Source organism: Chroicocephalus ridibundus, chromosome 3, assembly GCF_963924245.1.
Source record: "Chroicocephalus ridibundus chromosome 3, bChrRid1.1, whole genome shotgun sequence".
NCBI classification, from domain to species: Eukaryota; Metazoa; Chordata; class Aves; order Charadriiformes; family Laridae; genus Chroicocephalus; species Chroicocephalus ridibundus.
This window is the reverse complement of record NC_086286.1, coordinates 96,428,473-96,439,275: the sequence shown is the minus strand read 5'-3', so window position 1 is coordinate 96,439,275 and position 10,803 is coordinate 96,428,473. Positions and strand designations below refer to the sequence as shown.

Here is a 10,803-nt window from a genome sequence, read left to right as displayed (position 1 = left end):
CAACCATCACTGACTTCATTCGTCGAGAGGCGGCCACCTAGAAGATTTTTTTTAGCTGCCAGATGTAGCCACTGCCCTGTGAACACATCCAAGTAAATTTAACCTCAAGTGATTGATCACAAAAGGGCTGAAGAAAGAGATTATTTTTTTCTTTTTTACAGCAAAACACTTTTTCTCATTTCTCGAGTATCCAGTGGCTGAGGAGAAACATGTTTTCCTGTAGATACGAGCTCAGCTTGTGAGTGCTATGGACATTCTTTTATTGATAAAAGACTCACTGCTCGCTAAAAATATCCAGCTTTTGAAGTAGAAACGATCCTTCTTCAGCATTTCTGAACTTCAGAGAAACTTAGAAGCTGGTATGATTTGCTATGACCCCACCCCCTCAGACTTCCCCAGTATAAAATTATCTTGAAGGAGAAAAAGTAAAATGAAAATATTTAAAACATTTCTCTTCAACATCTCCGCTTCTCTGAGGAAGATTTTACTAAGGCAAAAATGGGTAGCATTGGCAGGACCACTGCAGACTTTCTAACAGGTTAGATCTAACATGCAATTAATAACTGCTCCACACCATAAAAGGCATTGAAAAGATACACACTGATTTATTTACACTGGTATTTAAACAGTACTACAGAAAAGAGAAGGAAAAACCACCTCAAAAGCCATGCATATATAATTTTTTTTTTTGTCTGCAACAGTCTGACGCTCGGGGTTCATCAGCTAGTCTTTAACCTGCACTCTCTGCAAGTTCATGATTTCATTGGGGTGAAAAAATGGAATACATGAATCACAGTTCCTATTGTTCAAGAGCTAAAATTAAGATTTGATCCAAGCGAAGCCAAGTTCAAAAACTGTCCTAGCTTTAGCGTCTGCCTTGTCGTTTACCCAGTCAACAAAATAGTTTTAAGCTCCAAACACTACCTTTTACATAGTAGCACATGAAACAGTAACAATGGAGCTCAGCTGTGCCTCTGCGTGTTTTCTTTCCGTATTTCTCCCTAATCTTTCAAATTTATGATTTTGCAAGTGATTTTACATCTGGTTATTGCTCCTCTTCTTGGCTAGATATCAAAGACTACTGATACCTAAGGCTGGTGTCCTCAAAGCCTGAGTGAGCCAAATGCATGACTCACAAATTTCCATCTAACAGTCTCTCTGTTCAAAAAGCCCAATCTTAGAATGAGAGAAATTGAAAAGAGTCAGGCTGAAACATACACATAGCCTTAAATAGCTGAAAATACACCGTGAGCTTGGAAAGTGCATTTAATTTACAGCATTTAATTTTTAAGATCTCTTCCATGCTTCCATCGGAACCATACGGATCTTCCATTTCCTTATATTCTATGCCTACACTATTCCTACACTACAAGTCACCCTAGAATATAGTGGCCAAATACGTGCAGTGGTTTAAAACATAATTGTGTATATGCATATTAGCTCTACAGTGTGTTTTGGTTTTTTTTCTGAGCTTACACAATAACAACTGACAGCAAAGCTCATTGAAATGTATTTAGTCATTTGCATCCATCTATTTAATTTATAGTTACCTCCCAGGTACTCATTTGTATTTACAATTACAATGCAGATTTACTAAAAGCTCTCAAGAAAACAAGAGTGTTGGTGAAGCGTCATCATGTGCTGGGATGTCACTAGATGATTACACTTCATAAAAGATGGAGATCCCTTTCTAGTTTTAAGAGTTTCTGTCTTAATTTTCAGAAATGCAAACACACCACAACCTTTCCATTTCAGTGCATTTCAAATGCTCAGCGCCTATAGAAATTAGACTGCGTTATCTGGGATATCATAATGTCAATAATTCAATTAATCTCTGTGTAGAAGTAAAGGAAGAACCAACACACTGGGAGAAAAAATTATCTAATATCTCTCCAGTCAAGTTGCTGTACAGAAACTAGAAGTCATTGAAAATACAGCCTAACCTATGAATCTTGCTCCTTTTATACTTTTTAACCATCTCAGGAGTGACACTATAACCGTTTGCTTTGCGGGCCAGGCAGTAAGTGCTCAAACTGTAAGGACACACGACTCGTGCCACTCCTGGGGCAAGGCCACCATCGTTATTGATCAGATTTCCAACTGCAGTGACCCTACAAGGCTGCCAAACATTTACTACCCATTTGGGGGATGCTGAGATATAATCTTCTTACTCTTATGTACATAGTATTTTCAAATATGGTTTAGACAGTCTTGTCCCTAACAATTTTGCATTGCATAAGGATTCTTTTTATAGTATCAACACATTCTGTCCCGTATAGTTTAGGTTTTGTAAAGCATAAATCAACGTAAGTATTATGTTCAAATATATGTATAGCTGGTACGTTAACATTAAAAAGGTTTATCAGAGCAGAATTAAAATTGAGCTTTGAAAACTAACTCTAAACTTTCTGATTTTCAAAGGCTGGGGCTTGTTGGTTTTTCTTTTTTTTGTAAAAATATTGCACTTTTTTAACACTTTGTTGAATTTGCTTGTGGGGCTGTATTTTTCTTTTTAGGCAAAAAAGAAAAATATGAGGAAACACTTGGTATAGTTGCAGATTCCCTGATACAGATATTATTTCACGTAACATGAAGTTACTAAGGCTTCCTCTCTTTTTTTGATTGAAGATAGCAGAACTAGAGCTGGGCAGGAGTTTTCTTACACAAAGTACCTTGCTTAAGAAATCTCATTCATTAAAAACAACGCTGAGAATTCATTTCCTAAATGTCTAACTTTTGTACACTCAGGTACGAGACGGTCACCCTCTCTATCCTTTATAGTCAATGAGGAGACACCAACGATCCAGAAAGTGATTCACCTCCTCCTAAGGCAGGCCCTTCCAGATGGTGATTCAGCTCACCCCAGTCAGACACCTGTCTGAGGACATGATGAACCACCTTCAGGAATGCCTGTTTCTCTCCGCTGGCTACCAAGGGTAGACAGGGTGACTGGCTCATAGCTCAAGATTTTCTTAAGTCTGTGATAGAAATTCCATCCCATCTAAAGGGCGCACTGAAACACAGTGGTTGAGGTTAACTTTTCAGGTTCTGCCACCCAAGGACTGCAGGTACCACGTTACCTGACCCCATGGCAGCCTGGGGAGCCAACTTTGAAGAGCTGAGTTTCAGAAACATTATTGAAATGTCCATTTCCCAGGAAGTTATAGATGTCTTATTTTTTTTTCTTAAGAGCATGAAAACGTCTGAAGCACCAAGGTTTCTTATGAATCACAAATTCTCAAACTCAGCAACTCTAACTGGAACCCTGTTTATTTCTGGACTTTGATATTTGAGGATGAGGTATTAAAAAACACAGCTATTTTAACACCTGGTTTCAATCCAGTTAATAACTTTGCACCTGATACATTCTCCCCCATTAAGTCAAATTTATGCTAATACTGTCCTGATTAGCAAGTACGATTTAAAGCTGGCTTATGGGATGATTTCTGAATAAGGCAGGTGTCTAGATCCAGTGAATTTCGGCTATCAGATTATAAGACAACATGAACTTCACAAGTTATCTACAGGTATCCCTGCAAAACAGTGGAATAGCCTACAGGATGACAGGTGGTCACAGCTAAGGAGAGGTCTATTTCATGCTGGGTAAATCTGCGCTTTTACTGAACACAACACAATCTCTAACATTGGAAACTGCAGAACTCTGGTATTTATTTAAGTTACTTTATGGAAAATTCAGTTAGCCACATGGAACTCACTCAATTCTGAAGATACAGGTCTTGAAACACAGGAGTATGTACTTAAACAATTCCAAAAATGGATAGCATAGGCTGTGCTCTGCAGGGCTTAAAGAAAGGTGAAGCAAAGGGCACCAAGCTGATGGGCTCAGCAGGATGACTGTGTGTCTTCTCCTTCTGAAGGAGCCTTAGGTGGCGACATATCTGGCCTTTCTGCGCTATATTTCACGGCTTGGTGTGGGCAGACCTTAACTCATTCTATAAATCATACTGTATCCTGAAGGACATATTTTCTTCCTTTTTTTTCCCTCTGAAAAAATGCTTCAGGCAGTAACTTCGCATCTACCACACTCTGCTTCTCTTTAGGATCTAGAAAAAGCAGCAAAGGCACAGAAGGGATACATTTTTATCTTCCTTAGATTCATCTGAGCTCTCCGGGAAATACCTAATAATGCATTTACAGCATGCTGTTTTCAAAGCGCCATCTATTAAAATATTAATCACCTATTCATCTCAGCCCCACAGCAAAGCAGGTGATTTCACATTTCTACTACTTTACAGAAGCATGGATAAGTACTGTGAAGGAAAGGATAATTTCAGAGCTGAACACAAGAAACACATCTTCATGCTCAACAGTTAGAAGACGATATCCCACATCAATCCACCCAAGCACGCACACAAAGCGGGAGCTAGACCCAGGAAATAAGCAGTCAGGACGTCTAGTTTTAAGGCACGAAGGGCCAAAGCACACACCAAACAATGCACTTACTCTGCACTTGCGTAGGTTTTATCAAGCACAGGAACTGGATTGCTTTTCATGGCAAGTATCACTGTATCCATTTTAGAATCAGAGAAACTGATGCACATTAAATTAAACCGATTGCTCAAAGCTATTTGATACCTTCTGGCAATATGGTAGAGAGTTTCAGACTACACGTAATTTACAGGTCAAGTCTGTCACAACATACAAAAGCAACTAATATTTTCTTCTAAAATGGCAGTGCTGCTGCTTACCTAGCGTATGAGAGGGAATTTAATCTTCTTTTCTCTCTCAGGGAATTCCTACCCACAGCTCTTGCCTTTCTGAAAAGCATTCTGTTCCTCAGAGCCCTGGGATGATGGTGATGAGTAGAGGTATTCGCTGCCCTTCTAGCTGAAGCTGCTTTTCTCTACAAAAGATCCAATAATTAAAAACGCTTTGGGCTAGAAAAGGAAAACAGTTGTATGCTTGTAGGAAAAGTATTCAGCTAGAAGACATCAGTATCGTTTAATGTCATGTTTAAGCAGCCAGGACTGTTGCGCCCCAATAATTGAGTCCCTAGCCAAGTATGGCTGATATCAGGCTGCATTAACGTTTGTTTTACATTCCTTCTGGTACAGTAAGTCTTTGGATTTAGGCATTGCGGTAAGGCAGCTGGAGCTCAACATGGTTGTGCCATTCTGTATTTTTAGTTCTAACCCGTAATGCCTGCCTCCAAGTAGGATGCTAAACCATCTCTTAGAATTATGCATCAATACCACATCCTCATTTTCCAATCTCATACCCAATAACTCACTGGCCAGGGCACTCTCCCATCCTATGGCCAGGCTTTAGCTCCCTACTTTATTTGAGGGAGATTTAAACACAGTCTCCCATGTTAGGTGCTAGCTTAACTACTAATTAACTTGATGTGCAGTAGTCTCAGTTCTTTCCGTTGTAACTCTTCCAAACTTAGGGGATAATTAGTTCACCATTGGATCTGAGAAAAAGAAAGACACAGAGCATGATTCAGTAATTTAGTGGCTGAGAAAGAAAAGACCTGAATTTCCATCTGCCTCACTTAAGCATTTTATAGGCTATATATAGGCTTCAGCTCTTTCCAGAAGGGTTGGATTAGAGAGGAAAAAAAATAAAGCAAGCTAGAATCGAGCTGACAAAAAGGATGTTCCTGGTGAACAGACTCGACAGAATACTCAGCACAGAAAAAGGGACCTGATACAAAATGGAGAAAGGGGAGACTAGAGACATGGTACTGAAGAGGGGGAAAGCGTAGAGGCGCGCAGCCTTGGGCAGAGATCAGCCTGGGCTATGCCTTCTGCCGGTGCTTTGTGTCCAACTCACAGAGCAGCCCCGGGATCCAACTCTGCCTCCCTCAGAGCCTCACACCGCCTCAGCGGGAGGGAAAAAGCACCAGCCTCTTCATTGTAAGGCCTCTGCTGCCCACAGTGCTTTCTTACAGACAGAAACGCGTACTCTTGGAGAAAGTTCAGAGGGCAAATTAATGCTGTGGCTGTGCCCATTCAATCAAGAAGCTGTAACAGCTTTTTTTCTTTTTATGCTTCCAGCACCGGCCTGGAGAAAGAGAGGCCTGCCCCAAGGCCACAGGGCCACCTAATACCACCGGCGCTGGCAGATCACTCGGCTGTGTATTTTGGGGTATTTACCACCTGTGGGTTGCCACATGGAGAGGCACAGACTACCAGATACCCCACAGTCCGGGGGTAAAATAATTCCTCTAAGCAGCAGAAGGCACAGATCCACCTTGCCGCCGACAAGTCTCGGCTGACCACACCAAGGGCAGCTGTGCTACTGCCGCCACGTTCTAAGGAGCCCCAGGACAGGGGCAGGGCTTCCTGCCCGGGGTTCCCCAGTCGGGGCAAGGCAAAGACGGGCGGGTTTTTGGCCAGCAGGGCCCGAGGGCAGCTGCGCCATCCCTCACAGCTTTGAGACTACAACAGCGAGCCCCGGGGCTACGCAAAGGAGCCTCGACGCCCCAGCCGCCGCGCGGGGCACGGGGGCAGGAACCACGCTGCTGCCCGGGAACACCCTCCGACGGCTCGCGGGCTCCGTGCCCGGCGCCGCCCTGGGCGCACAGGCCCCGCCGCCCGCCCCACAGCCCGGACCCGCCGCCGTCCCCGAGGCTGCCCCTCCGGCGGCCCCGCCCCCTCCGCTCAGGTGCGGCGTCTCGCGCCCGGCCCCGCCCTTCCCCGGGCGCTACCTGGAGGGCGGGCTCACCCGCCGGCGGATGGATACCACCTGCCCTCTCCAGGTGACCCTTACCCCTAGGCCATCTCTCCCTCTCTGCAGTGCCCAGGCCACCTCAGGGTGGAGCCGCCTACCCGTTGGAAAAGGAAGGGCGACATGGCGGCGCGGCGTTAGGACCCGGCGGACTATTTTTTTCCAGCCGCAGCCGGGGTGGGCGTGCGCGCGAGAAGGGGATGGGCGGATGCGTCTGCGGCCGTAAGTAGTTCCGGTTGAGGAAGTCGGCGCTGGCGGCAGCCGGTTCCCGTGGCTGCGCCAGGGCCGGAGCGCCGCGTCCCGAGCGCTGCCGAGCCCGACCCGCTGCCGCCGCCGCCCCCCGCTGTCGCCGCCATGGCCACCCGCTCCTGCCGTGAGAAGGCGCAGAAGCAGAACGAGCAGCACCAGGCCATCCTAGCCAAGCTGTTGCGGGAGGAGGACAACAAGTACTGCGCGGACTGCGAGGCCAAGGGTACGGCGGGGCGGGCGCGGGGGAGGCGAGCGGCCGGGCCAGGTGTGTCCGCCCGCGGACGCCTCGGCGGGGTCCCCGCTGGGGCCGGGAGGCCGGCGGCGAGGCCCGGGGAGGGGAAGGGAAGAAGGGAGGGCGCCGCCCCGCCACCCCGCCCCGCTTCCACGTCCGCAGCGGCGGCGACCGGCCCCCTCCCGAAACGGGGCCTGGAGGGGCGGCAGCGGGGATCGGGGCGGGCCGGGGGGAGCGGCGGTGGCAGGAGAGCACGTAACCTGTGATTTCCTTGTGAGGCGATTTCAGCTTCTCCACCCGGCGTTACCCTGAAGTCGGGACCCCCCCATGCATCTGAGGCTGGGTGCCATGGCTGGCCCAGCCCTTTCCTGAAGTTTCAGCGCCGCTCCCCGCGCTGCCAGGTGTGGATCGGGAGCGGGATGTGGCACTGGGCCTTCGGGAAGGCGCTGGCCCGCCACAGGGGCAGGCGCCGCCGCATGAGTTGGTTGTGGAGCCTCCAAAGCGATGCCCTTCGGTGTCGAGCCAGTCACGGCAGGGCTCCTCCGGTCTGGGTGTCTGTGTCCGGTTAAACGTGCCACAGATCTCGCTTTGGTGATGAATGAAACTTTAAAGATTACATCGCTGTCAAATCTTACCTCCCTTCAGTCTAATACTTTTATTCGGCGCAGAGGTAGATACGTATTTACATTTGTGTTTACCTTGGGTTCTGTGGCTTTGAAATGGAAAAATGTAGTGCCTCCCTCTTTCATCTAGCATCGATTCATTTAAGACGTTACCCTAAATGAGATGATTGCACAGTAAGTTATTGTTTTAAGTATAATACTTCCTGAGTAATGATGAGGTATTTGTAGTGTATGATTATCTCCAGAACTGCCTTGCTCAGTCCTTTTCCACCTCAGCTGGAGGTTAAGTATGGTGAGATACTTTGAACAACCATTTTCCTTTCCAGTCCGTGCATGCTGCGTTTTTCGCCATGGACATAAATTGTGCAGTGCCTTGCACAATGCTGTTGTTTGATAAATGTCGTGATTTGGGCTGGGCTGTCCACTAAAACAAACAACAGATGCTCTCTTTTACTTCTCTCCCCTTCAAACCAGGACAATACATCAGAAACACAGAAAGACTTTATTTTCCTAGTATATAACTCCAAGAATTATATAAGGTGGATTACATCAAGGATTATAGATCTTTGTATTTTGGAAATAACTCTTAATAATTTTCTAGAACAGCTGTTTTGGCACCTAGACTTCTGGTTACTGTGTAAAAGACTTGTTGTAACTGGTGGTCTTCTGCTTCTGCAAAAATCATGCTTGTGTGTTTTGTGCGTTATTGGCACTTGAGACTTCCACGCTGGATGCTGCTCTGAGTTGCTTGCTGATGGAATTCCATATGTGTGTTCTTCCATAGTGTAGGCCTCAGAGCTGGGTTGCTCAAGATCAGAGTCTGGAATTCTCCAACTAATTTTTGTCCTGTCTTCTGAGTTCTCTCTTTCTAACCATCACTTGTTCAAAGTATCATTTTTAAGTCTTCATAGTCCTTGCTGCTTGGTATCTTTTGCCACTTCAGTTCAGCAATGCTGACACTTTCAGCTTCTTCCTTCTTGTATTTGTGTAATGTATATGAGTATCTTTATCCAGTATTGTTTTCTTTCATACTTTCATACCTCTCTTCTGTCACAAGAGCTTTCTTCCATGAGTTCAAACTTTGATGTACCTTGAGTTTGTTTTTTTCCTGTTTGTGTTCTGGAGGAGCTACCAACCTCTTGACCAGACTGTCTTCTGCTAGTACCTGTAATTCAGTTGCCATCTTTCTAATAAATTATTTTACGTAGCTACCTTACTGAAATCTGACTGTACTTCCAAAGGCCTCTCTGATTTCTCTTTTGCTCAACGCCACTTCTCCCTCGCTGTCTCTCTGTATGCCAGAGTCATGGCTTGCTGTCACCCTGTCCCCCAGGAAAGCTGACATGAAAATACTGTGTGATGCAATGTGAGCTTACAATATTGAGGAAAATATTTTTTTTTATTATTCTCTTTCTCCCTTCAATTTGCACTTGCCTCATCCTGTTCTGGCAATTCTTATTTTAGATCTTGTATTGTATTAGCTTTGCAGTGCCATCTGCCTTTGCCTGTATTCCTGTAGTTAAGTGTGTGGTTTTCCTATAGTTGGAGGGGCGAGAGTGTGGAATGATAAATTTATTTTGGTTTCAGCTATTCTACAGGCATTTAACTGAGAGATGGTCATATATGGACACTCTCTGTAGATTTCTTTCCTTAAGTTTAGGAAGCTTCCTTCTAGAAAGGACAGTTGTGTGAAAAATGTTGAGATGCCTCTGCTATACCTTGAAGTCTAGATGTCTGTATACTTCCAGAAGACATGTGGCTCAGAAAAAACCCACGATGAGTTGTTCAGTTAAATCCAGCTTGGCATGAGCACGTGGTGCCACTGTTGAACTCTTCCTTGTTTTATATATATATATATATGTATATTTGTTGAAACTTCATGTTGACCAAAAGAAGAGGAGAAGTGAAGGGCACTTCTTTCAGTTGCAGCCAGCTGATTTTTCCTAATGTGTTTCACACTTAATCCGTGGCAGTTGAGTGCTAATGACTTGCTGATGTCTGGCAAAGTTGTAGTTTTGCTAGTCCTGGTATGCAGTGATGTCTGAGGCAGCAATTTTTAACGTGGCTCTATTAGCTAACCAGTGTGTGTGAGCTGTCTGCATGGCCTTTCGCAGACTGTGATGGTCTCCTTCACCTCTTGCGTCACTAACAGCATCCCTTTCATCTCTGGACATGTTTGTCATTGTAGTTTGGAGTTCTCCGTTGCCAGTTCCACTAGAGATTCTCTTCATCATGTGTTCTGCAGACACGAACATGAAACCATTCATGACAAAATATTTAGGACTTCTGGTGTCAGTACTAGTTCAGAACTTACGTTTTTCCTTTTGTTAATGTAATTGAGTCTTTTTTTTTTTTTTCCTCTTTCTTCCCCTTTAAAATGCAGTCCCCTTCAGTTTCTGTTACTTTCCTCTTTTGTGTGGGCTTTGCTCCTTTATCTGTCATTTTCCTTTTTATTGTTCAGTAGTATCTTCTGAATTCTGTTTTTTGCTTTCTTCCTGTTCACTTAATTGTTGGGTAACATTGTCTTCATGATTAACTCTGGTTGTGGTAAACAAGTTGCAGTTGTATCTTGGGTCTTGTTCTGGCAATACGTAAAACCACTGTTTTCAGTGTAGTCTTTCAGATAGCTGGCATCAGCTTAAATTCAGCATGGGTTCTTAACTGAAGCTAAGAGGCTGTCATCACTAATTCCTTCCTCTCACTGTAAATGTTATAGTCTCTCTTAAACCTTAGGTATTATATTTACCCTAGGCTTCTGGTCGGATAGTAACATCCAAGGGATGTTGAAATCCTGCAGACTGTACTTGTAAATCTGTTTTTACTGCTATCTTTTGAGGCACTGGGAGTTCTCAGGTAGCTAGATATCATTTAAAATCTTATAAATGTCCTTTTGACCCCCCAAAATTTCATGTGGTCATATTTGCATTTTTATCACTCATTGCTTTGATCATATCTACTGTAATGCTACTGTTGAACTCTTCCTTCATATCATTAAGGCTTCTCTGC

At 44.7% G+C, this 10,803-nt stretch overlaps 1 protein-coding gene and 1 long non-coding RNA gene across 5 annotated transcripts in view; one reads left to right on the top strand and one right to left on the bottom strand.

Moving 5' to 3' along the window:
• Positions 1-676: 676 nt before the first annotated feature.
• LOC134513465 (uncharacterized) lies at positions 677-6,855 on the bottom strand. The gene is made up of 3 exons (XR_010070434.1): positions 6,736-6,855; positions 4,710-4,864; positions 677-4,064 (listed from the first exon to the last, which is right to left on the bottom strand). It is a non-coding gene; the product is annotated as an uncharacterized LOC134513465 (long non-coding RNA).
• Positions 6,856-6,907: 52 nt separating this feature from the next.
• The window catches only part of SMAP1 (small ArfGAP 1), a 100,186-nt gene continuing 96,290 nt past the window's right edge, over positions 6,908-10,803 (top strand). For all 4 annotated transcript variants that reach the window (XM_063330234.1, XM_063330232.1, XM_063330231.1 and 1 more), the window contains exon 1: positions 6,908-7,165. In XM_063330234.1, the coding sequence (XP_063186304.1) occupies positions 7,048-7,165 (118 nt within the window). In that variant the 5' untranslated portion in view covers positions 6,908-7,047. The remainder of the gene's footprint in view (positions 7,166-10,803) is intronic.